At 54.0% G+C, this 25,973-nt stretch overlaps 3 protein-coding genes across 9 annotated transcripts in view; 2 read left to right on the top strand and 1 right to left on the bottom strand.

Moving 5' to 3' along the window:
• HSPG2 (heparan sulfate proteoglycan 2) overlaps positions 1-8,547 on the top strand; it is a 99,909-nt gene extending 91,362 nt beyond the window's left edge. For all 7 annotated transcript variants that reach the window (XM_045035257.1, XM_045035256.1, XM_045035255.1 and 4 more), the window contains 16 exons: positions 541-685; positions 774-873; positions 1,014-1,123; positions 1,248-1,356; positions 1,959-2,057; positions 2,412-2,633; positions 2,897-3,141; positions 3,484-3,655; positions 3,747-3,869; positions 3,975-4,031; positions 6,026-6,101; positions 6,188-6,266; positions 6,413-6,483; positions 6,659-6,742; positions 7,094-7,197; positions 7,345-8,547. In XM_045035257.1, the coding sequence (XP_044891192.1) occupies positions 541-685; positions 774-873; positions 1,014-1,123; positions 1,248-1,356; positions 1,959-2,057; positions 2,412-2,633; positions 2,897-3,141; positions 3,484-3,655; positions 3,747-3,869; positions 3,975-4,031; positions 6,026-6,101; positions 6,188-6,266; positions 6,413-6,483; positions 6,659-6,742; positions 7,094-7,197; positions 7,345-7,517 (1,969 nt within the window). In that variant the 3' untranslated portion in view covers positions 7,518-8,547. The remainder of the gene's footprint in view (positions 1-540; positions 686-773; positions 874-1,013; positions 1,124-1,247; positions 1,357-1,958; positions 2,058-2,411; positions 2,634-2,896; positions 3,142-3,483; positions 3,656-3,746; positions 3,870-3,974; positions 4,032-6,025; positions 6,102-6,187; positions 6,267-6,412; positions 6,484-6,658; positions 6,743-7,093; positions 7,198-7,344) is intronic.
• A 149-nt stretch (positions 8,548-8,696) lies between these two features.
• LDLRAD2 (low density lipoprotein receptor class A domain containing 2) lies at positions 8,697-19,174 on the bottom strand. The gene is made up of 4 exons (XM_011284560.4): positions 18,353-19,174; positions 15,712-16,155; positions 12,251-12,382; positions 8,697-9,418 (listed from the first exon to the last, which is right to left on the bottom strand). The coding sequence occupies exons 1-4, from the start codon at positions 18,432-18,434 to the stop codon at positions 9,225-9,227; spliced, it is 852 nt and encodes a 283-aa protein (XP_011282862.2). The 5' UTR covers positions 18,435-19,174; the 3' UTR covers positions 8,697-9,224.
• Positions 16,082-25,973, top strand: part of USP48 (ubiquitin specific peptidase 48) — a 112,032-nt gene continuing 102,140 nt past the window's right edge. Inside the window, exon 1 of the mRNA XM_045035263.1 lies at positions 16,082-16,226. The gene's annotated coding sequence lies outside the window, so the exon portion shown is untranslated. The remainder of the gene's footprint in view (positions 16,227-25,973) is intronic.

Below are 25,973 nucleotides of genomic sequence, written 5' to 3'. Positions count from 1 at the left end.
GTGACCACCTGATCTGCTCGAGTGGACACAGTGTGTCGACCAAGCGGAGGAGGAAGCAGCCTCAGACTTGCCCAAAACTGCGGCAGAAATGCTCAGTGATGCTGAGCATGTCTTTACCCGGTGGGACTCCTGCAGACCAGGCTCATTCATTCATCACTCGGTAGCTATTTGCTGAACATGGTGCCAGGCACGGACACGGACGGACCACATTCTGGCCCTCGGGGGAAGATATATTCTAGCTGGGGAAGACCCAGCCATAAAGGGAGAGCAACAAGGTGTAAGGTTGAGGGCAGCTGGCGCCCCAGGGGCTGCTCCGGATAAGCTCTGGGGAGGCGGAGCAAGGAGAAGACCTGAGGAAGGGGCAGGGATGTGGCAAGCTAGGGGTGGGTGATAGGGCGGGAGGACAGGGCAGGGACAGGAACTAGATCAGAACTGCAGGAAACAGTGACATCACCTCTGCCCAGGCTGGGCCCACCGCCCAGCCCTTCTGACAAGCCGCTTACGTGCTTTCCTCCTGCCCGGCCCCACTCGGTGGAGCAGGTTTGACGCAGGCTCAGGCATGGCCACCATCCGCCACCCCACTCCGCTGGCACTGGGCCAGTTCCACACCGTGACCCTGCTGCGCAGCCTTACCCAGGGCTCCCTGATTGTGGGCGGCCTGGCCCCGGTCAACGGGACCTCTCAGGTGAGGCCCCACCGGTCCCCCCGTTTCCGGCCCCCTCCCCACCTCTGCCCAGCCCCTCTTCACCATCCCTGACTTCTCCACTGCCCAGGGCAAGTTCCAGGGCCTGGACCTAAACGAGGAGCTCTACCTGGGTGGCTACCCCGACTACGGCGCCATCCCCAAGGCGGGGCTGAGCGGCGGCTTCGTAGGTGAGCCCCCTCCCCGCCCCCGTCCCTGGCCGAGCCTCAGCTGGCCGGTGGGCAGAGCCCACGGGAGCCCCGAAGAGCCCTACAGGGTACGGGCTGGGCCCGGCACTGCCGCCCTTCTCACTGTGCCTGCTGCTGCCCAGGCTGTGTCCGGGAGCTGCGCATCCAGGGCGAGGAGATCATCTTCCACGACCTCAACCTTACGGCGCACGGCATCTCCCACTGCCCCACCTGTCGGGACCGGCCCTGCCAGGTAACCCCACCCCGCACTCACCACCTAGCTGCCCCTGCCGCTGCCCGCGGCCGGGGCAGACCCCCGTGGGAAGCGGGAGAGAGGCAGGATGTTCCTGGCCTGACTTCTGGGGGCAACTTCGCAGAACGGGGGCCAATGTCAGGATTCAGAGAGCAGCAGCTACGTGTGCATCTGCCCGGCTGGCTTCACCGGGAGCCGCTGTGAGCACTCCCAGGCCCTGCACTGCCACCCAGGTGTGTGACCCACCCTTCCAGTCGCTGCCACCCCTGGGTGCTGGCCTCCGCCCGTTGCCGCCCCTCCAGATCCACCCGCCCCACTGCTAGCTGTACTTAGTGACCCTCTGTCACTCGTCCAGGTACTCGCCCCTCCTCCTAGATACTGACTTCGTCTCTGCCACCCCAGTACCCACTCTGCGCCCATCTCTGCTCCCCGAGTTCTCACCCCCAACCACCCATGCTGCCCCCATCACGGCTCCTGGGCGCTCCCCCCAGCCCCTCACCACCCCGGGCACCTACCACCTTCCCGTCTCCCACCAAGGCACACACCCCGTTACCTGCCCCCTCAGTACCACCGCCCCTGCACTGTCACCAGGTACAGTCCTTCAAGAACACCACACTCACTCATTCACTGCCCCCTCATGTGTCCCCTGTCCAGCCTTCTCAGCACCGCCCCCCCCTTTACCCCAGCTGTAATCCACTCCTCCTGCCTGGTCTCGGAGGCAGCCCTCCCAGACTAGCCAAGGCCCCCTGGGTGCAATAGATGGGGCTTTGGCATCAGGACACCACCCTCTCCCAGGCCAGTTCAATGCCTCCCTGCCGGTCCCTGTGTCCCCCAGAGGCCTGTGGGCCCGACGCCACCTGTGTGAACCGGCCTGACGGTCGAGGCTACACCTGTCGCTGCCATCTGGGCCGCTCAGGGATGAGATGCGAGGAAGGTGAGTGGAGCCAGACCCGAAACCCCAGGGAATCCCAGAAGGATGGGGGGAAGCTGGGCAGGGACACTCTGACGCCACCAAGGGCCCTGTGGTTGATAAAATTACTCCAGAGCCATAGGGCCTCAAAGGCACCTGGCCAACCAAGCCTCTGCCCAGTCTGAGTCACTTGCATGAGGGTCCCCGAAGCTCCCCCACTCTTACCGGAGATTCTTCCAGGCTGGTCTACAGGGCCCACGGTCTGGCGCTCCTGTGCTGCAGCTGTGACCCAATTGGTCCTGAGCCCCTGGGTCTGGAGGGGGGCAGGCAAGGGCGCCAGTATCCCCACTGCTCCCGGCTGAGCTGTGGCTGCTGCAGGTGTGACGGTGACCACCCCCTCCATGTCGGGCACTGGCTCCTACCTGGCACTGCCCGCCCTCACCAACACGCACCATGAACTGCGCCTGGACATTGAGTTCAAGCCGCTGGCGCCTGACGGCATCCTGCTGTTCAGCGGGGGGACTAGCGGGCCTGTGGAGGACTTCGTGTCCCTGGCGATGGTCGGCGGCCACCTGGAGTTCCGATATGAGCTAGGGTCAGGTGAGCACCGGACGTGAAACACTGATGGGCTCTAGATGCCAAGTGCTGTGCCCCCCTCAGCTCCCCAAGCCCCATGGGGGCTTGGAGGAGTAACTTCAGAAGTCAGACCAACCCAAGTCCCCTGTTCATTCACGTTCCTTCTCTCTGTGTGTGACTCGAGGCAAGTCCCCTAGATCTCTCGCGGATTCCACCCCAGGCCCTGTGAGGGGCAGGGGGAGGGGGGGTGCCCCCCGTATGCCATCCCTGCCCGGCGTCCTCCCCAGGGCTGGCCGTGCTGCGGACCCCCGAGCCGCTGGCCCTGGGCCACTGGCACCGAGTATCCGCGGAACGTCTCAACAAGGACGGCAGCCTGCGCGTGAACAGCAGACGCCCCGTGCTGCGCTCCTCGCCCGGCAAGAGCCAGGGCCTCAACCTGCACACCCTCCTCTACCTCGGCGGCGTGGAGCCCTCCGTGCGTCTGCCCCCGGCCACCAACGTTAGCGCTCACTTCCGTGGCTGTGTGGGCGAGGTGAGGAGCGGCCTCCAGAGGACAAGAGGGGAGGGGAGGGGAGGGGAGGGTGCAGACGGGCCCCTCTGCCTGCAGCGAGCCCAGATGCTTCCCCTTGGGCCTCACTTCCCTCCTCTGTGGATCAGAGACAATCATGCCTCCCGCGAAGGGCCTCACGGAGCAGTGACTGCACCGATGGCGGTCCCTGGCACACAGGAGGCGTTCGGCTTAGGTTCCTCCCTCGCCTGCGCTAGAGTCCCACCTTACCACTCGTGCTCCCGCTTGGGTCCCCTGCTGTCCCCTGGGTCACTTTGCCTCTGCCTCCCGCATGCCCAGAGCCCCTCCCCGTCCCTGTGCCTGCAGGTGTCAGTGAACGGGAAGCGGCTAGACCTCACCTACAGCTTTCTGGGCAGCCGGGGCATCGGGCAGTGCTACACCAGCTCCCCGTGTGAGCGCCAGCCTTGCCAGAACCGTGCCACGTGCATGCCTACCGGCGAGTACGAGTTCCAGTGCCTGTGTCCCGATGGCTTCAAAGGTGTGGGAGCCCGGCAGGTCCCGGCAGGGGGTGGTACGAGGTGGTCGCGGCCACTCCCACCCGTGCCCACTCACTGCGCCCTGGCCCACAGGAGACCTCTGTGAGCACGAGGAGAACCCCTGCCGGCTCCGTGAGCCCTGTCTGCACGGGGGCGTCTGCCAGGGCACCCGCTGCCTCTGTCCCCCCGGCTTCTCTGGCCCACGCTGCCAACAAGGTAACTGTCCTGGCCTCTCCCCACCTCCCTCTTGGAGCCCTCTGGGGCTGGACGTGGCACCCACAGTGTCTGTGCTCACCGACTGCACCCCGCCTTTCCTCGTAGGCTCTGGACAAGGCACAGCCGAGTCTGATTGGCATCTGGAAGGCAGCGGGGGTAACGGTATGTATTTCCTGTGGCCAGAGAGGCTTGGCTCTTCCCTGGCTTCTGGTCTCTCAGCCCCTCTTCCGGGTACCCCACACCCTCAATTCTGGCCTCTAAGCAGGACAAGCATGTGGGAGGCTCACTGGGCACAGAAGGACAGAACAAAAAAGAGCACAGTAACACAGAGCCGGGTCCTGCCCTGTACTTACTGGCTAGGTGACCTGGGCCAGGTCCTTGAGCCACTCTGACCCCAGTTTTCTCCTCTACGTTCATGCATTCTGTCAACAAATTATCGTGTGCCCATCCTTGCTCTGGAAGCAGGAGATATAAGATGAACAAGGCAAGACCTTCATTCTCAAGGATTCCACAATCTATTTTTTTTTTAATTTTTTTTTTAATGTTTATTTATTTTTGAGACAGAGAGAGACAGAGCATGAACAGGGCAGGGTCAGAGAGAGAGGGAGACACAGAATCTGAAGCAGGCTCCAGGCTCTGAGCTGTCAGCACAGAGCCCGACGCGGGGCTCGAACTCACAGACTGTGAGATCATGACCTGAGCCGAAGTTGGACGCTCAACCGACTGAGCCACCCAGGCGCCCCTCCACAATCTATTTAAAAGCAATCATAATTTTTTTAAAAAAATCAGTGTTTATTGGCCGTTCATAGACCCTGGGCTAACCGCTTAGTCCACACCCATCTTCTTATCTGTCACTAACATAATAGGAGAGGTAGCAGTAGAGTGGCTAAGAGCATGCTCAGAAGCCAGCCTGCCTGGATTCAAATCTTAGCCCTGCCACCTCCTAGCTGTGTAGCTTCCGGTGAGTCACTCAACCTTTCTGTGCCTCAGTTTCTGTATGTGTAAACTAAAGAGAAGTAACATCCTCCCACAAGGGTTGGATAAAACTTTGTGTCAGGTAAAATTATCTAGTGTATGTAAAATGCTGAGAACAATGTCTGGTCCGCTGTGGGGACAGAATGTTAGCATTGTTAGCATTATGTCGAAGTCCTAGGATTGTTACAGAGATCCATTGAAATGAAATGGTGCTTGCAGCTGGCCGTGAAGCTCTGGCACAGCAACTGGGACGCAGTAGGTGCTTGGTAAATGTTAGCTGCTATCATCGTTCGGCAGAGGGTGGCAAAGTGTCCCCCACCCTCATAGGCCCTCAGGGACCAGCGCTGGCCTGTGGGGATGCGTCTGAGAGGGTGGGGCTAGGGATGCTGGAGCCACACCCAGTATGGACGTCAGGGCCAAAAGGGTCCAAAGCAGGCTTCCCACTTCCTGGGCACGTCACTCGCCCGCCTGAGCCTGTCTTCCCGCCTGCAAGAAGGAGGGAACGCAAAGATCCTGAACCTTTTGTGTGCCACTGACCTAGGTGACCAGCTGTCCTGGCTTGCTCAGGACTAAGGGGTCTCTCGGGATGTGGACTTTCAGAGCTAAAAGCAGGACAGGACTCCACAAATAGGGACGACTGGTCACCCTATCTGGACCCTACTGACCACATAAAACAAAACGCATAGGATTTCAGAACAAACCAATTGTACTGAAATAAGGTTATCAAAATACTTAGAACTTTCAGATTTGTAACACAGGCGCTTCTTTAGTAACACATTAAATAACAAGACCTGGTGGTGGTCCTGACAGCTACAGCAGTTCCAACAAGCATAGACAACGTTCTGAAATATTTGTAACCACTGAAATGCAGTAAGGGTATCTGCTAGTGACACATCACAGGTCCCACTGTGGCTCCTTTGGTTTGCTGCCTACATGGATACGGGAAGGAATTGCTACATTTCAGTGAGAAGTGAGCGAAGGTAGAGCTACAGGGCTTCCCCATCCAAGTTCACAGGCCCCTGACTTCTGTTCACAGCCCCCTGGGGTCTCCAGAGACTGCAGGTTCAGGGCCCCCATAGTAGCACACACACGGGTGGAGGTGGGGGTCCTGGAGCCCATGTAGTTGGTGGCCGCTCCACGCAGGCCGGCAGGTGTCTCACCAGCCCCATGTTGTCCCGCAGATGCCCCTGGGCAGTACGGAGCCTATTTCCACGATGACGGCTTCCTAGCTCTCCCCGGCCGCGTTTTCTCCAGGAGGTGAGATGGGTGTTAGGGGAGCCTGTGGGTCCAGGGAGGGCAACAGGAATCTGGGACTTCCCCCTCACCCGCATCTCCACTCCCAGCCTGCCCGAGGTGCCAGAGACCATCGAGCTGGAGGTTCGGACGAGCACGGCCAATGGCCTCCTGCTCTGGCAGGGCGTGGTGAGTGTGGGCCTCTGGCCCGGGGTCACAGGGTTCTCAGCCTCCTGGCGGGCAGGGCCGTGAGAGGAGGAGGGTGAAGGCCACCGCCGTCAAGGGCCTTGGCTCTCCAGGCTGGGAACCCCAGTGACCCTGTGCTTCCCGGGCAGGATGTGGGAGAGGCCGGCCGCGGCAAGGACTTCATCAGTCTCGGGCTTCAGGACGGGCACCTTGTCTTCAGGTGGGTGCGGGCACCTGGCCCTTCCTCCCCCTCCCTGGCCTCCCTCACCCCCTCAGTGACCCTCTGCTCGGTGCTACGGCTCCTCCCACGAGAAGCTGCGGCCCACGGCACCCCAGCCACACACACCACCGCCGCCTGCCCCAGCTCACACTGTCTTGGGCCTGTGTGACCACAGCTACCAGCTGGGCAGCGGGGAGGCCCGCCTCGTCTCCGAGGACCCCATCAATGATGGCGAGTGGCATCGGGTGACGGCACTGCGGTAAGGGAGTCCACCTGGGCACGAGGGTGAGGGGCGCGGAGTTCTAGACTGGGACGGGACACCGCCCACCGTGTGCAGGGAGGCAAGCTTTGAGCTCTGGGAGACAGAACTTGAAGCCAGGGTCAGGGGAGGGCCCGTGAGCCAGAACAAACTTCCAGGGCAGGATGGAACTCCCCGGGGGGTGGCAGGCAAGCACCCTAAGGGATGAATGAAAGCCGGGTGGGGTGCTGGGAAGCTGTGTTTGTGGGGCCGGATCTCATCCAGTGCCGAAAGGAAAGAGCTCCGAGCAGGGGGCAGGCAGGGAGGGGACTTGGAACTGGTGGTGAGGAGCCTGCCCCCCGTTCACCACAGAGAGGGCCGAAGAGGCTCCATCCAGGTGGACGGCGAGGAGCTGGTCAGTGGCCAGTCCCCAGGCCCTAACGTGGCCGTCAACACCAAGGGCAGCATCTACATCGGTAAGTCCGGGCTGGGCGAGGCCTAGGGCACCCTGCTCAGGGCCAGGGAGGGAATGGGGCTCCTGCAGAGCTAGAGCCTGCAGCCTCCTCCCCACCGCCCGCCGGGCTCCCGGAGCTGACAAGCCCCGTCGCCTCTCATCCCCGAAGGTGGAGCTCCCGACGTGAGCACGCTGACCGGGGGCAGGTTCTCCACGGGCATCACCGGCTGTATCAAGAACCTGGTGCTGCACTCTGCCCGGCCTGGCGCCCCGCCCCCACAGCCGCTGGACCTGGAGCACCGCGCCCAGGCGGGGGCCAGCACGCGCCCCTGCCCCTCGTAGGCAGCCGCCCGCCCCACACGGACTCCCGGGCAGCATCCCAGCCCCACGACGTCGAGTATATTGTTATTAATATTATTATTATGAATATTTTGTAAGGAACTGAGGCAATGCCACGCTTTGCTGCTACTGCCCTGGGCCGGCCTGGAGGGTGGGCACACCACCCCCCACGCACAAACACACCCGGGCAGAGCCGCAGGCTGGCAGGTAGGGCAGGTTGGATGGGAGCTGGTGCCTCAGAGGACCACCGGGACTTGGGGTCAGACACCGTGGCCGGTTGGGCTCAGAACTGTCACCACCAATAGAGCCCCGCCCCCAAGTAGAGCCAGGCCGTCCAGTTCTGCAGCCCTCGGGCAGCCCCCCAGTCCTACAAGAGCCAACCGCGGCCTCCAGCTGGTGCCTCACCAGCTGCCTGGGGCGGGGGTAAAGCTCTTTAGTGCCAACTGTGGAACAAAAGGCAGCTCACTCCTAGGCAGGCAACCCCACCCCCTGCCGGCCCGTGTCTCAGCCCCCTCCACCTCCTCCTGGCCAGCCGGGCCACCTGCCCCGGCAGCCTCCCCCTCCCACCGAGTCCTCCTGGCCCCCCCCCCCCCCGCCGCCGCCCCCAACACCCGACACCTGCCCAGGGCCCCCGCCCTCAGGGGCTGCAAGGGAAAGTCCACCCCAACTCTCACCAGGAGCTGCTATGGGCAGAACCCAGCACTGAGAGGGTCTCCCCGCCCACAGCAGGCCACATCCCCCCACTGATCTGGAAGTGAAGGCCCAGGGGACATGGGGGGAGGAGGGCATCGGTGGTTGAAAAGACTTAGTGCCTTGCGTGGGGGATGCCGGGACTCATGGCTGGGAGGGACAAGAAGGGGACACGACAGCCCTGCCCCGTCTGTGGAGGCCTCAGGGCCCAAATGGGAGCACGTGCCCTCCCCTCCAGCAGTCCACAGATGTGGGGTCAGGACACCTGGCCTCTGTGTCCTAGAAGGGACCCTCCTGTGGTCTGTGTCTTGACCTTTCTTAATAAACGGTGCTATCCCCGCCAGAGCGGTCTGCTGCGCCTCTCTGACTAGGGCTTGACTCGGTGGCACCCGAGGGTGGGCCGGGGTGGGGCAAAGCCGGGCAGGTGAGGTCTGGGAGTGGAGCGAAGCGGCTTCAGGGGAGTGAGGCCCCCCTGCTCCTTGCCCTTCACGGATCCAGCAGAGGGCCCGCCGATAGCTCCTCACAACAACCATGTGAGGCAGGAATCCTCCCATTTTCCAGAGGAGCAGCCTGAGTCTGAGGGTTAGGCAACCTGCCCAAGGTCAGACGGCCCTCCTGGGGATGGGGTAGAACCCTAGGTCCGTCTGAGCCCAGAGCCGGCTCTCTTTTCTCTGAAGCCACAGCCTCTAGGGACGTCCTCCCCGCCCCTGGAAGGTCGGCCTGCTCGGCTGCGGCCCCCCGGGAGCCACCTGGCCAGGACACGTGTGACAGATGGTGCAGCTGGGACAGAGGCCACGGGCACCAGCCCGCCAGGCCAGCCAGCTGGAGAAGCAGCAGCACCAGGCGAGGCCCACAAGGAGGCCAGTGGAGGCTAGGACCAGCGAAGGGACCGGTGCCACGCCCCGGAGCCGGGGACCTGCAGAAGGAAAGGGAGAGTCCACTCAGGCTTCAGCCTGGGCCTGCTGCCCTATCCCTGTCACCTAGAGAGGGACAAGTGTGACCTTGGTGGGAGGAATGGGATCAGGTGGGAACCAAGAGCTGCATACCTCCCGGAGGAGCTGCCGTATCCCCCTCTTCGAGGGCCCGGCCTGCCAGGGGGCTCCTCTCGGCCGCCATCTGGAGGGGGCCTGCAGACCTGAGAGCTGGGGAGGGCGTCAGGGGCTGGGAGGTATGGCCATCTGTAGCCCTCGCCTGGCTGGGCACCAGAGAGGGACCTGCAGCGGGAAATGATAGAGTAACGGAGAACTTTTGAGGACTCGACTCGGTCTCACTGAATCCTCCCTAAACCTCTCTTGTTACTATTAGTATTTCCATTTTACAGATAGGGGAAGTGCACAGACAGGTTAAGTAGCTTGTCTAGATCACAGAGCAGTGATAGGGGAGGACTGGAACTCCAGCGCCTGGGGTTGACGGACGGAGCCACTTCCCAAGAAAGAGGGTGTATCAGGGAGCTCGAGTGGCTCAGTCGGTTAAGCTGCTGACTTTGGCTCAGGTCATGATCTCTCGGTCCGTGAGTTTGAGCCCCACATAGGGCTCTGTGCTGACAGCTCAGGTCCTGGGGCCTGCTTTGGATTCTATATCTCCCTCTCTCTCTGCCCTTCCCCCACTCATGTTCTCTCTCTGTCTCTCAAATATGAATAAATGTTAAATTTTTTTTTTTTTTAAAGAGGAGGATGTATCTGTCTTGAGCATTTTCTGGGCACCAAGCGCTGTACTAGGCGCTGAGCTCTTCACCTGCAGTATTTCACTTGGTTCATGACAATTCTGAGACCTTAGGTGTATCATCCCCATGTTACGGATAAGGAAACTGAGGCAGAGAGAGGGCCATTCTTCCACTCATTTGACTACTATTTCTTGAGCATCTACTGCCCCCCAGGCGTTGCCCTGGGGACAGGAGGAACCGGCAGTGTGTGAAATAGACAAACCCGGTTTAGGGTGCCGAGACGGAACACAAATTCTGTCATGTCACATGGAGAGGTGCTGTGGAGACAGTAAGAGGGAAAAGGGACAGGGCAGGTTGGCTAGGGTCAGCGTCCTTTCCTTTTTCACTGTGGTGAAATGTATACCACAATGAACCATTTTAGCCATTTTTAAGCATACAGTTCAGTGGCGTTAGCACATTCACATGGTTGTTCGACCGTCACCACCATCTCCAGACGGTGCAAAACTGCAACTCTGTCCCCACGGGAACGCTGACTCCCCATCCCCCTCCCTCCAGCCCCTGACAACCACCATTCTTTCTGTGTGTACAATCTGGCTACTCAGGGTGCCTCGTGTAAGTGGAATCCTGGTATTTATCCTTTCACGTGGGCTTATTTCATTTCACACAGTGTCCTCAAGGTTCATTCCTGTGTTGTATGTTCGTGCATGTGTCTGAATCTCCTTCCTTTTTAGGACGGAAGAATACTCCGTTGTGCAGACATGTCCTATTGTATTCATCCATTCACCTGTCGGTGGACAGAGGGTGCTATGTTAAATAAAGGGACCAGGAAGGAACTCACTGAGATACTTAAGTAGAAACCCACAGGAGGCCAAGGTAAACCCCCGAAAACAAGGTTCAGGGCAGTGACAGCTCAGCCCAGGCCAGAAGGCAGGACAGGAAGGGAACCGGGGGCGGCGTGGAGGCGGGGAGGAAGGAAAAGGGAGGTGGGGAAGGGCCAGAGGAGCCACAGGACAAAAGGAACAGCGACTGTGGGCTTTGCAGGGCTTTGCTTCTGCTGACAGATGAGGCGTGTGGAGGGTTCTGAGCGCTGGAGTAACGTGGGCTGTTTTCAAAGGCCCCTCTGGCGGGGAGTTCACTCCCCACTCCAACGTGTGCGACCCACGGGGTGACTTCTTCCAAAGAGGACAGTACAGAGAGGGGAGGCAGCAAAGGTAACAGTGGAGAAACCTTACAAACACCACCTGGTGCTGGCAGTATGTGCTTTGGATACGGGGTGATGAACAGGACACTTGGCCCGGGGTCTTCCTGCCAGCGACCCATAACTCCAGTCTCATCCCGAGCAGAACATCACATTCTGATGATGTGGATGGCTTGGCTATGGGCTGAGAGGAAAGGAGGGAAGGTGACAGCAGTTTTGGTGAGCAGGGGACGTCGGTGAAGAGCAGGATGGGGGAGGGCTGTGCATCAGGTGTTCAGTTTGGGGCAAGTTAAGTTTGAGATGCCACCTACACAGCCACATGGAGAGATTGAGTAGGGAGGTCGGTGTGTCACTAGAGTTCAAAGACGAGTCCAGAGCACCAGAGGAATGGGCATGGAGAGGCTGGAGGAAAGGAGGGTATAGGAATGGGGCCTCGGGCACAAAGCACAGAGTGTCAGGCAGATAATGGTGAACCTGCAAAGTAGACTGAGGAGTGGCCTGGCAGGTAAGTGCGTGGGGTCCTGGGAAGCTGGCCTTCACCCTTCAGCTAAGTGGCATTTTGCGGTAAACAACCTGTTCAACGGGACATGCCAGCCCTGTTTGCAGGAGGCGGCATCTTAGATTTGCAGGAAGGATCTTCCTGAGTGATCTATTTTGGTCCCCGCTCTGTCCACAGAGCTCATTCCTGGTTATGTTACTCCCTGACTCTATGACTTTGGGCGAGTCATTTCTCCTCCCCAGGCCTCAGTTTCCCCATACATAAAATGTGTGAGTCAGACTGGATCCGTGGTTTCCAGAGTAAGTCTTGAAGGTCCAACTCAGGTCCCTTGGTGAAACATCAGTCAGCCAGGGCCTGGGCCTCCATGTCCAGTTAAATAGAGCATCTCTCCTTTTGAGGCTTGGGCCTCTGGGCGAAATTCCACTTAGGAAAAGCTTCCACCACTAAGCAGCTGGATTTTGGAAGCAGCTGAATTAGATCCTCTCCAGCATCATTCCGGCCCTCGCTTGCTCTGATCCTCAGGTCGTCCCGTCTACACAGATTCCTCACTACTGTGCTTCACCTTATTCTCTCCTGCCATGCCCCTGCCTCCCACCTCTCCGCTGATGCCCTGCCCCAGGGAAGGGCAGTCAGCCCCGCTCCCCTCCTAGCTGTTCAGTGGGGCCTAGGCCGCACCCATGACTGACCTCTGCAGTCGGCCGGTGGCCAGGATGCCTGGTCACTACCATCGCCACAGTTGTCCACACCCCAGCGATCGCACACCAGGCTCCACGGGATGCACCTGCCGGTCCGACAGCGGAAGTAGGCACCACAGGATCCTGGGGCCAAGAGGGGAGGCAGGAGGTGAGGACCCTGAGGTAGCACATGACTCAAAGGGATGTGCAGCCCTGCAGTGAGGGGACGTGGGAGCTTCGAGCAGGAGAGAGCATGGGTGGGCGTTTCATGGGAGACAGGGGTCCGGTCACAGGGACGATGCCGACGGCTAACATTTATCGAGTCCCCATTGCATGGTGGGTGTGGTTCTAAGTACCCCACTCACACCCCAGCCCATCAGCTTTTCACAATAACCCTGTGGGAGAAACACTGTTATGAACCCATTTTAGGAATGAGAAGACAGGCCCAGGGAGGCTAGGTCATGTGACCGAGGCGACACAGCCCATATCTAAGTAGCAGAGTAGGAACTCCGTCCCATGCTCATAAACACTGTGGGACACAGAGGGTGTGCAGGTGTGTCTGCACATGTGAGTACACACAGCCTGCGTCGTCCCGGCAAACGTGTATGTACGGGGATGAATTGTATGGTTCGATGCATGGGGTGTGCAGAGAGGTTGGCTCACCCAGCATCCCATTTTGTGGAGAAAAGCTGGTTCAGGTGGGACTGACCAGCACCACAGCTCAGGGATGGGCGTGGGAATCAGAGCATTCCATTTCCTGGCCATGGGAATGGACACATGATTCACACGACTAATCCGATTTGGCCCTGGAACTTTTGCTAGAACCATTAAGAAAAGATGCTCGCTATTTCATTGAAGTTAGAGCTGTAATGGTGACCATGGACTTGGAGCTACAGGGTCATCTTGCTGCCATGTACAAAGAGAAGCTGCCTGAGATGGAGGCCAAACAGACTCCCACAAGGCAAAGACAGAGAAGAGACCGAACCCAGGTGCCATTACTTAAACTGCTGGATCCAGCTACACCTGAACCAACACCTTAATAGCCTGGTTATAGCCCCCCCCCCCCCCATTCTCCTTAGGCTAAACAAAGTTGAGTTGGGCTTTTTTCATCTACAAATGAAGGTGAATAATATATAGATAGATAGTAGATGTAAGAGTGAATATAAAAGAAAAGACAAATAGTGCGGTTGTGTATGGGTGAGTGTCAGTGTAAGAGTGTGTGCACGAACCCGATAGGGTGTGCCTGCAGGCGTGAGTGACTGGGACTGCGTGTGTGGCCTGAGGATGTGCAATGAGCCTTTCTTCATTCAGATGACAAGACTGATCTAAGGAAGCCAAAGCTGTGATAAGGCTTCACCACTGCCACCTGCTTTTGGGAGTCCAATGAGCAGCAGCAACATTCCTGGGTCCTTGGCTGACAGTTGGATCTTGCAAGAAGGCAAAGCCACAGGGAGAAAGGGAGACGTGAGAGGTCAATTCTCAACCAGCCAGTGACTGCTGTTTACAAAACGTCATAGGCCCCTGGGCATGCTACAGTCTACAGGAGCCAGAAAGGGGACCCCAGGCACCACCGGTCTTGTCCCTGAGGATTTAGAGTACAAATTTCAACGCGTCCAACTTCGGCTCAAGTCACGATCTCAAGGCTCATGAGTTCAAGCCCTGCATCGGGCTCTTTGTTGTCAGCCCAGAGCCTGTTTCAGATTCTCTGTCCCCCTCTCTCTGTCCCCACCCCCACTCTCTCTCTCAGAAATAAATGAACATTAAAAAAAAAAACAGAGTGCAAATTTCATATAGTTCCTCCCAGAGCCAGAAACTCTAATGGGGAAGAGAGAGAGAATTTAAAATCCAAAATCAGACCAGGCATAAGGCCAGGGAAGAAGGAGGTGGGCCTGGGGACACCCCCCGACCAGCTCGGTGTTACAGGCCCTCCAGGGCCTAGCACACAGAAGTCAAGTTCTCGGTGAACCTGCACAGGCCCTCAGAGACCGCCACACTCTTTACTCAAAGCGTTCACATCCCATGTTTCATCCTCCAACCTGGGGGCATCTGGGTGGCTCACTGACTCTTGGTTTGGGCTCGGGTCATGATCTCATGGTTTGTGAGTTCGAGCCCCCCGTCAGGCTCTGTACTGACAGCGCAGAGCCTGCTTGGGATTCTCAGTCTCTGTCTCTCTGTCTCTCTTTCTCTCAAAATAAATAAATAAATAAACTAAAAAACAAAAAACCTTTGAAAATCAATCAATCCTCCAGCCTGGATATTTTGCCAGAATTGGCAGTAAAGCTTCTCTGTGGTTTTGGAATCCTGAGTTTTGGCAATTCATCTGCTCACCATCACTGGACACAGCCTCTGCTGCGACGTGAGTGTCTCCGATCTGGGGCGGCCTGTCAGGACTAAGGTCTTAAATTCAGTTTGAGCAAGAGGACGTACTCTAGCCATAAAGCCCCGCCGCTCCGTGTGTGAGCAGGGAGACCTGGGCACTTGCCTTAACTTCCCCGGGCCCGTTTCCCATCCATAAACATGAGGACAAGAAGACGGGCATGGTGTTGCTGGGAGAAACAGATCTGGCACGCAAGGGGCAAAGGCAATGCTTAACAAATTACTATTAATTAAGATCAGTTCCCTTTCCTTGCTTAAGCGGCTGTCACTCAGTCACGAGAGTCCTAACTCGGCCCCTCTGCAATCATCTGAAGCGCTGACCCAGGACACAGGAGCCTCGTGTGAACTTGAGAGCGTGTGAGTGAGTCATATCTAAGCGTGCAAAGTGGTACTGTGTGTGTGAGGTGTGTAGGAGGGGAACCACATGTGTGAGTGTGCAGCATGTGAGGCACGTGGGTGGGTGAGGTGTGTAAACGAGTGCAAAGTTGTGGGTTATATGCACACGTACAATGTGTGAGAATGTGGGTGTTGGGTGTGAGGGGTGGGGGTCGTGAGAATGTTGTGAGTGAGTGTGCAGGGTGCGTGAGTGTGGGTGTTGGGCGTAAGGCGTATGCGTGTGGGTCAAGTGAATGAGTGTGCAGGGTATGCGAGTGTGGGTGTGAGGTGTGGGATGTGGGAGAGTATGGGAGCCCTATGGGAGTGAGAATTATGAGCGGGTCAGAGTGTGTATGTGTGTGTGTGTTGTGTGTGTGTGTGTGTGTGTGTGTGTGTGTGTGTGTGTGTGTGTGTGTGTGTGTCAGGGGCTGGTAGGAGGTCTGCTGCACAAGTCCCTGGAAGTCAGATTTCTGGGGTGGCTCTTTGGGTCTGGAGCCCCCCTTACGGTGCAGACGCGAGCCCAGCCGCCAGTCCCTCTCCCCACCCCACCCCCTAGGCCCCGCCCTGCTCCTAGGCCCCGCCCTGCTCCTAGGCCCCGCCCTGCTCCTAGGCCCCGCCCTCATCTTCTAGCGCCGCGCGTGCTGCCCCGGGTAGCCCCCTCACCCCGCCCTCAGCTGCCCCCAGCTTGGAGGTCCGGGTCCCGGCCCACAGCCCCAACCCACCCAACCGGAAAGAGGTGACTTCGCCCACGAAGTCCACGCGGGGCTGGCGGCCTCTGGTGAGCAGGCGGAGGCCCAGGAAGGGCCCGGAGGACGCCACCGGGGCGGGGATGGTCAGGCCGCAGAGAGGGGCCCCCAGCGCCCGGGGCGCCCCCGGCGGGCCCTCGTAGAACTGCAGGTAGGACCCGGGGGCGCACGGGTCGGCGGGCTCCGGGGAGGAGGCGTTGGGCGCCGGAGGCCCCGGGGGCGTCCGCGGCGCCGCGGCCAAGCTGTAGACCAGGAAGAAGCGGAACTGGAAGCGGATCCTGTCGCCGGGGGCCGCCGCCCGCATCCAGAGCCCGCAGTCGGTATCCGGGGCCACGAAGTAGAACCTGCGCGAGGCGGCGTGCGAGCGCAGCAGCAGCCCGTCCCCCTGCCACGTCTGCCCGCAGAGGTCCACCAGGTCGGCTGCAGGGAAAAGCACGGATTCGGGAACCGCGCGACCTGGTTCTGAGCCCTGCCCGCTGTGTGACCCCCAAGTAAGTCACTCACCCTCTCTGAACCTCCGTTTCCTCATCGGTAAAATGGAATGATTGCGCAATCTCAGAATTTTTGTGAGGATTAAATAATTAAATTCAGGTCCTCAAGCTCTTATTCTTTTTTTTTTTTTTTTTTTTTTTTTTTTAGTTTGTTTATTTTGAGAGAGAGAGCACGAGCAGGGGAGGGGCAGAGAGAGAGGGAGACACAGAACCCGAAGCAGGATCCAGGCTCCGAGCTGTCAGTGCAGAGCCCGACGACGCAGGGCTGGAAATCAGGAACTGTGAGATCATGATGTGAGTTTAACCAGCTGAGCCACCCAGGCGCCCCCCTCAATTTCTTATTCAAAAACTCTAGGATTCATTTCAGAATTTTCCAGAGTTTAGAAAGATATGGTGGTGTATATGCAGGATATTGACCTCCATGATCAAACGCATTTGCTGGTGTAGGGATACATAACCCTAAGCAGGGCAAATGAAGACAAGAAACAGCCCCCTGTCGGTTCAAGTCAGGAAGTCCCAGTAAATTAGTTAAGAAGGAATTTCAGTTTTCAGAGCTTTTCATAGTTTGCAGTTGAAACTAGAGGACTGTGGACATGTAAGCATTCGGTGCTCAGGACAGTGCTTGGCATTTGAGTGTCACCCACGTTAGCTATAATTAGCATCTTATTGGAGGAGGGAGCAGACACAGACTTTTCCTGTTGCTCCTTGCTAGAAGAATCTTAGTATCTCTCCGCTGCCAGGGAGCAACGTACCAGCCTTCCTGGCCATTGGCCTAAACCAGGTTTTGTGATCCTAATTCTATTTGCAGGGTTTAGGGATTGGTATGTGACCTGATTCTGGCCAATGAGATTGAAGGTTTGCTGAGGGCTCCTGAGAAAGGATTTCCTCTCTGATTAAACAAAAAGAAGAAGAAAGAAAAGGGGCACCTAGGTGACTCAGTTGGTTAACCGTCTGACTTCGGCCCAGGTCATGATCTCATGGTTCGTGGGTTTGAACCCCCCACGTTGGGCTCTGTGCTGACAGCTCGGAGCCTGGAGCCTGCTTCAGATTCTGCGTCTCCCTCTCTCTCTGCCCCTCCCCCCACTCTCGCTCTGTCTCTCTCTCTCTCTCTCAGAAATAAATAAACATTAAAAAAAAAGAAAAAAAAGGAAAAGAAAAGGGAGAGCTGTGTGATGAGGACCCTCTTTCTTCCTGCTTGTGAAAGTGGTTGACTGAGAATGCAATGGCCAGCGCTGCAGCAGCCATTTTGCAAAGATGAGGTCATGAGAATTCTGCAGCATCACTGACACGGTTGAGCTGCTAAATTAACCATTTCTGGAATTATCTATGGCCCCATGAGTGAAATAATAAATGTCCTTTTAAGGGCATTAGTTTGGTATCTGTTTACTTACATCCCAAAACATCCTCAGTGGTACAGAGTTGTTGTGAGGATTAAATGAGATAATGCGTAAATAATCAAACTAGCTCTGAGTTTTTGCAACGATAGAGAAGAGGAGGTGGCTTTTCTGGTGCATGGCAGGGGCATGAGTGGGTCTTGAGGACCAGCCAGGACGTGGGTCTTTGGGGAAGCAATTCACCAGCAGGGCTCAGGATATGGGAGCATTTTCTCAAATCTGCCGGGACCTAGTAAAGCCAGGACGTGCCCCGGAGGCACGCAGGAGAGGAGGGAGTTTTCAAGAGTGAGTGAATTGAGTGTTTTCTCTGTGCCAGGCGCTAAGTGTCTCGCACATTTATCTCATATGCACAATAATAAAAGTCCCTTAAGGGGCCCTTATTCCCATTTTACTGCTGCAGACACTGAGAGGTGAAACAGTGATCTCAGGGGTGGACATGTGAGAAGAGGCGTGAGTGTGTGAACACAGGATGTCTGACCTCAAAGCCCATGGTGTTGTCCATTGCCCCCCCGACACACACATACACCCCAGACCCCTGCTTCTGGTGATTTGGAGTTCCAGGCTTCCGGAGGGACTTGGGGTGGACTTGGGGGGTACTAAGCAAGACCAGGCACAGGGGTTCCCAACCTCCTCCAAGTCAAGGGGTCCCAGCCCATCTTGAGGAAATACAGTCTCTAAGGGTGGTAGGACCCACATCTCCTGCCCGCCTGAGCCAAGGCCCCTCATGCTCACCTGTCTCCAGAGCAGATGCAGCCAGGGCAGCTGCCCCCAACAGGAGCAGCCTTTGGGGCAGCTGCGGGAGGCAGGCCTTCATCCAGGCCCTGCTGTGCCCAGCAGTGGGGCAGACCTGCAGAATTTTCGGTTTGGGGTCTTTGGGGAGACCAGGTTGTGGGGACCTGGCTGGCAGGACACGAGGAGCAAGGGGAGGTAAGTCCACCAGCTCTCTGGTCCCTTCACAGTGATCTTTGTGCTCTAGATCCTTCTTCAGATCAGGATTGTGTCCGGAGTTGCCATGGAGATTTGGGGCTGAGGCTGGAGCCTGGGGAAAGAAGGCGGGGAAGATGTCTGCTTACCCCATGCCAGATGGGAACCAGGAAACTCAGATCCGGTTCAGCCACAAGGCTTCTGGGAGGGGCACCCACAGCCTCAGAGACCTACTGCTCTCTGGACAAGTCGGCATCTTAGGGCCGAGCTTGAGAGAAGCCCAGGACATCCAAGGGCCACTCTGAGGGCTCTAAAAAGGCAGCAAATGATGAAGGAGTTCATTCTATTACCAAAAAGTATTTCTACCTCAGGGCCTTTGCACTCACAGTTCCCTCCCACCTGGAATGCTCTTCTGCCATAGCATTCCATGGCTGGCTTCTTCAGGTCACTCACGTGTCAGCTCAGATGTCACCTCCTGAGACCACACTTCCTAGACCAGGTCTCAATCTGAATTAGTGTTCTCCCTCCTTATCACTCAGTCACATCTCCCCACCTTTATTATCTCAGCACTCCCTTGAATTATTTGGCTTACTTATATCTTGTGTATATAATCCATTGGCCCCGACTAAAATTGTGTTCCACAAGGGTCTTGTTGATCTCTGAAGCCCTAGGACATACATAGCACAGCGCCTGGCGCAGAGCAGGAATCCAGAAAATAAGAATAGGTGGGTAGTATTGCCCATATGATTTCCCTTTTGCTGGGTTTAACTTCCCCAGGTGTAAAAGAAAGAGCTTGGACCATTTCAGGTTTTTCCAAAACTTGTCATTAGAACAGTTTTTTTCATGGGGCGCCTGCCTGGCTCAGTCAATAGAATATGTGACTCTTGATCTCAGGATTGTAGATTTGAGCCCCATGTTGGGTGTAGAGATTACTTAAAAATAAAATCTTAAAGAAAAACAACAATTTTTTTCAGAACGTATGTTACATGGAACATTAATATATAAAACTGGAACTTTTTGAGTCTGTTTCCTCACCTGTAAACTAGGGTAATGATAGTTCCAACTTCCTAGGTTTGTTGTAAGAGTTCAGTAAGTTGATACAGGGGGAGTACCTAGAATCGTGTCTGGGGGCGCTTGGGTGGCTCAGTCAGTCAATCATCCAACTTTGGCCCAGGTCATGATCCCACAGTTCATAAGTGTGAGTCCTGCATTGGGCTGTCTGCTGTCAGCCCACTTTGGATCCTTTGTCCCCTTCTGTCTGTGCCCCTCCCCTGCTTTCTCTGTCTCTCAAAAATAAATAAACTTAAAAAAAAAAAAAAAAAGAATAGTGTCTTTTACATAGTAAAGTGCCCAGTGCTGGGTGATGACGCTTAATGTCATTACTATTTAAACAAAGGTGCACCATGTTTGAAGAAGTCCCTAATTGAAGCCTTGAGACCCCACTTCAGAGTCCCAGGACTCTCTGAGAAAGTTAAAACCACTGTCCCCAAAGCTCTGTAACCGTTGTCCCTTCCAGAGCTGACATTCGATGCTACCTTTCTGCCCTACCGTGTATGTGCTGTCCAAGGCTGGGCCTGGGGGAGACTGTGAGAGGACCCAAGTCCACCTCAGCAGGAGCGGATTTACCACGAAGCCTGTGAAGCTGAAGATTTAGGACACATTATTTGCGTGGGGTTTTATGTTTTTGTAAAATTTGCAGAAGTAAGATGTTCTAACCGCCATCAGTTCAGACCGCTCGCTGTCTCTTTCCACCCCATCTCCTCCATCACACCTCGCTTCAATGCCATGGGCATTTTTGTAATCTGGCTAAATGGAGGTGGGTTTGGGTTTGGGTTTGGAAGGATGTGTTAATGAGGTCCTAGCTTCTTCCAGGTAGAGTTTTATTATTTCTGGATGCTCCGAAGTAATTTCCAGGAATGCCCTTCACACCCATTGTGCTGACCTCCCCAGTGTTGTGATATGAAGGTACAGAATCAGAGGTCATTATCATGCCTGGCCCTCCAGGTGTGAAGGTGTTAGAGGAGAAATAAGGTTTGAAATATATGAAGCCAGAAGCTACTCTATGGAAAATCCTCCCGAATCTTACAGCTCACAGTGGATAGAGTTTAACCCAAGTTTGAGAGCAATCCTTAAGGGCACAAATAAGCATATCAATAATAAAATGCAAAGCTGAAGAAAAAAATGTAAATGATCACTAACAAAAACTAATTTTTTTGTTTGTTTATTTATTTTTAAACAATCTGTACGCCCAACTTGAGGCTAGAACTTACAACTCCAAGATTGAGAGTCATATGCTCTTCCGAATGAGCCAGGCAGGTGCCCCAATAAAAAACTAATTTTGATCAATCCTGCTAGAAGAAAGACTGAATTATCTGTCTAGTCCTGTTATAGAAAATATGGGGTGCCTGGGTGGCACAGTGGGTTGAGCACCTGACTTCAGCTCAGGTCATGATCTTACGGTTCATGGGTTCAAGACCCACATCGGGCTCTGTGCTGACAGCTGGGAGCCTGGAGCCTGCTTCAGATTCTGTGTCTCCCTCTCTCTCTGCTCTGCCCCCAACTCATGCTCTGTCTGTCTCTGTCTCAAAAATAAATAAAACATAAAAAAAAAAAAAAAAGAAAGGGGCACCTGGGTGGCTCAGTCGGTCAAGCATCTGACTTCGGCTCGGGTCATGATCTCATGGTTCGAAAGTTCGAGCCTGGCAGTGGGGTTCTCTGCTGTCAGCACAGAGCCTGCTTTGGATCTTTGTCCCTCTTGCTCTCTGCCCCTCCCCCCCTCAAAATTAAATAAACATGAAAAAAATAAAATAAGTACAATTGCCAATAAGTCAGAACTTACACAAAGGACATCCTGAAATTATCCTGAATTATGATCCATGGGCAGTAGCCAATGGCCTAATAATTTGGTGCCCCAAATGGAAAACAAATAATTGTCTCATGAATGGGTAATCAGTATGGAGAAAACCAATATGGGAGAACATGCATCAGGTCTGACAGTCTGACACATTAGGAGATCATGTCTCAGCACCTAGAGAGGTAAAACTCAAGAAGCAAAATATAATCGAAAAGTAGATAAATTAACTGGAAAGATAACATCAAAAATGGTTAATTGACAAGATACTAGCTAGATGGGTCCCCAAGCAAATGGACAGTTGGGGACAAACTTATCAATTAGATGATGATGGGAGAGAGTTAGTCCTAAAACAGCACATACTAAAACATTGTCAAATCTGCTAGTCTTTTCTATGTCACTTGACAATAGAAAAGGGGGCACACAATTTGAAGAGCTAGCAGAAAATGAATCTGGTAGATAGAACATGCTGGAGCCTTGATCGAGTCACTAGGAGAAAGGAAATGGCTGTTGTGGATACTTCCTCAGGACTGGGGTTTACATAGATGCTGAATCCATAATACCAGACATACAGACACTTAGTATCTGTGGAACCTCCAGGCCCCAGAATCAAGCCAGGAAACAAACATTACAATAAGGACATGAGTCTAGGGCAGTAAGAAGAAAATCTTATGCCTCATAATCCTACAGAAGCAGGAATGGTAAAAAAGTTTAATGGGTTACTAAGGAAACACCTAAATCTAGCCTGGGGTGAAATAAATAGAAAATGGAACAGTGTTCTGGCAGAATAAATTGTCTAAATTACATAATAAGCAACTATCGTGACACCCTAGAGCTATTCAAACAACCAAAATACAGTCCTCTAGGGGCACCTGGCTGACTCAGTAGAGCATGCGACCCTTGATCTCAGGGTTGTGAGGTCAAACTCCACATTGGGTATGGAGCCTACTTAAAGAAAAAATACAGTCCTCTAATCAAGCTTAAAGACATTAAAGATTATTGAGGAATAAAACTACAAGATTCTTACATTCCCTCTTTCAGAATAAAAGCATTTACTTTGGGGCGCCTGAGTGGCTCAGTTGGTTAAGTGTGTGGCTCTTGATTTTGGCTCAGGTCATGATCTCATGGTTCGTGAGACTGAGCCCTGATTCCGGCTCTGCACTTATAGCATGGAACCTGTGTGGCATTCTCTCTCTCCCCCTCTCTCTGTCCTTCCCCTGCTCATGCACGTGTGCACTCTCTGTCTTGCTCTCTCTCTCTCATAGTAAACTTAAAAACAACAAAGCATTTACATTGACCACCCTCAATGACTTCGTTATAACCATCCTATTTATCTGACACTGTGTACCCAGTTTACCTGTAAATAGACTGACCATAACCTATCAGATTGATTTCACAACTAATTGCTAAGGTGGTGAACACCTCATTTGGATCAAACCAGGATCGGATATAGACCCATGGACATTTCACAATAACGAAAATACATCTTATTAGGGGCACCTGGATGGCTCAGTCACTAGAGCATGCAACTCTTGATCTTGGGATTGTGAGTTCAAGCCCCATGTTGGGTGTAGAGATTGCTTAAAAAAAAGAATTAAAATACATCCTATTAGCCCAACTTCAGCCATCACGAGACAGAAATGGTCCAAGTCTGCATGGAAGTAAAGAAAGCTACATGACCCTTCAAGATGGCCTGAATGAGGCTGACATAATCGCAAGGGATCTTGAATGGGGAGATTCACCCTATCAGAGAAATACCACCAAGAACAAAAGACCAGATATGGACTTGGTGGGCCTGAGCCTATGCTTAAAACGTCACCTCACCTGCATCTACGAAGAGTAGAGCCAACAGGAATGATTATGCCTTCCTTTTTTTTTTAATTTTTTTTTCAACGTTTATTTATTTTTGGGACAGAGAGAGACAGAGCATGAACGGGGAAGGGGCAGAGAGAGAGGGAGACACAGAATCAGAAACAGGCTCCAGGCTCTGAGCCATCAGCGCAGAGCCCGACGCGGGGCTCGAACTCACGGACCGCGAGATCGTGACCTGGCTGAAGTCGGACGCTCAACCGACTGCGCCACCCAGGCGCCCCTGATTACGCCTTCCTTAAGAGAGACAAGTGAACTAAGAGATGAAGAAGATTTATAGCAACATCATCAAAGGATCCATGGGCCATTAGGAAGAACTGAAAACAGAACAGACATAGGAGTGGGTATCACAAACGTTCCTGGACACTGGGCATGGTAAGTTGAAGAGAAACATGGTGCAAAGATGCACTTGGGAGACCTGGCTGCTCAGTCAGTGGAACATGTGACTCTGGATCTCGGGGTAGTAAGTTTGAGCCACATGTTGGGTATAGAGATTAATTAAAAATTGAAAAATAAAATGGGGGAGGTGCCTGGGTGGCTCAATCGCTTAAGAGTCTGACTTTTGATTTCTGCCTAGGTCATGATCTGGGGGCTGTGAGATTGAGCCCCGTGTGGGGCTCTGCTCTGAGTGTGGAGATTGCTTAAGATTCTCTCTCTCCCTCTAGCACTTGTGCACTCTCTCTCTCTCTCTCTCTCTCTCTCTCAAAAAAAAGTAAATAAATTAAAATATAAATATAAATAAAATCTCTAATGATTAAATGGATGGAGCTTTCTCTCTCTCCCTGCGTGGCAAGACTCTGTGCTGTGGACATTTTATGGGACTCTTGACATAACCTTGGGGATTGGATACATTGCAACATTAGCAAATACTTAAGGGATATGCTTGTTTGCTATGATTCTGTTTGTAATTTTTTTAAGCTTATTTATTTACTTTGAAAGAGAGAAAGAGTGAACTGGAGAGGGACAGAGAGAGGGAGAGAGAGACAATATCAAGCAGGCTCCACACTGCCAGCACAGAGCCCGATGCAGGGCTCAAACTCATGAACCATGAGATCATGACCTGAGCTGAAATCCAGAGGCAAATGGCTAACCAACTGAGCCACCCAGGCGCCCCGCTATGATTCTAATATTGGTTCAGGTCTGTTGTAAAGCATAACAGAGTCAGGGTGTGAACTGTAGAGCAACTATGTTTGTAAATTATGTCTCAGTTCTGGCCATAGCTTCTTTTTTGTTTATTTAAATATTTATTTAATTTTGAGAGATAGAGCGTGAGTGGGGAAGGAGCAGAGAGAGAGAGAGGATCCGAAGCAGGCTCTGCACCGACAGCAGAGAGCACGATGTGGGGCTCGAACCCACAAACCATGAGATCATGACCTGAGCCAAAGTCAGACGCCCAACTGACTGAGCTACCCAGGCACCACTAGTCATTTTTTTAAGTAAACTCTATCCCCAATGTGGCGCTCAAACTCAACGACCCCAAGACCAAGAGTTGCATGCTCTATCTACTGAGCCAAGCAGGCACAGCTTTTTGTTTTATTTTATTTTATTTTATTTTATTTTATTTTATTTTATTTTATTTTTTATTTATTTTTTATTTTCTTATTTTATTTTATTTTATTTTTTTATAGCTTTTTATGAATTCCAGATGTCAAAGGCTGCCTGCATCCTGGTAAGGTCTAGCTCACATCTTAATAGTGTCAAAATAACCGTGTCACTTGCACTTCTCTAAAAACTTCTCTAAAACAGTCCAATGCTGAGGTGGCAAGAGCCAGCAGGTGCAGTAATCGTATCAAGGATCAACATATTCAGGTTTGCTAAATCGCCAATAACCAATCAGAGCCAAGAGTGTAAACAGCCACACACAAAGAGCATGATTATAAACAGCGTCGGAAGTTGGATAGTGTCCACCCAAAAGTCATGCCCTCCCCCCGAATCTCAGAATCTGATTTTATTTGGAAATAAGATCTTGGGGCGCCTGGGTGGCTCAGTACACTAAGCATCTGACTTGGGCTTAGATCATGAGCTCACAGTTCCTGAGTTCGAGCCCTGCATCGGGCTCTGTGCTGACAGCTCAGAACCTGGAGCTGCTTCGGATTCTGTCTCCCTCTCTCTCTGTCCCTCCCCTGCTCACGCTCTGTCTGTCTCTCTCAAAAACTAAACATTAAAAAAAAAAAAAGGAAATTAGATCTTTCCAGATGTAATTAGTTAAGATGAGATACCGGATTAGGGTGGGCCCTAAACCCAATGGCCAGTATCCATGTAAGAGGAGAAGGCCACACAGAGACATACACAGAGGGAAGATCCTGTGAAGGTGGAGGTGGAGAGTGGCGTTAACCGCCACAAGCCAAGGAGCATCAGCGATTACTTAAAGATGGGAAAGGCAAGGTCGACTTTGGAGACCTGAGGGGGGGAGCGTGGCCCTGCAGGGAGCTTGAATTTGGACTTCCAGACTCCAGAACGGTGAATGAGCAAATGTATTGTTTTTAAGACACCCAGCTGGTAGCAATTTATTATAGCATCCTTAGTGGACGAACTACGTGCAGAAGCGGAGGTCTCCATTATAAGATTCCTGATCCTGGTGCCCCTTGCTCCCAAAGCAAGAGTACACACTGTCCTTCCCTCTCCTAATGCTGGAGGGTCGGTCTCTAGTCAAAGGATCATGCCAGATCCAATCCACTGTGACGGTCGAGGTAGTGGCCGAGGAGAAAG

The sequence above is a fragment of the Felis catus genome, chromosome C1 (assembly GCF_018350175.1).
Source record: "Felis catus isolate Fca126 chromosome C1, F.catus_Fca126_mat1.0, whole genome shotgun sequence".
In the NCBI taxonomy this organism is placed as follows: domain Eukaryota; kingdom Metazoa; phylum Chordata; class Mammalia; order Carnivora; family Felidae; genus Felis; species Felis catus.
The sequence above is the reverse complement of the archived record's forward strand: the minus strand, read 5'-3'. Positions and strand labels throughout refer to the sequence as shown.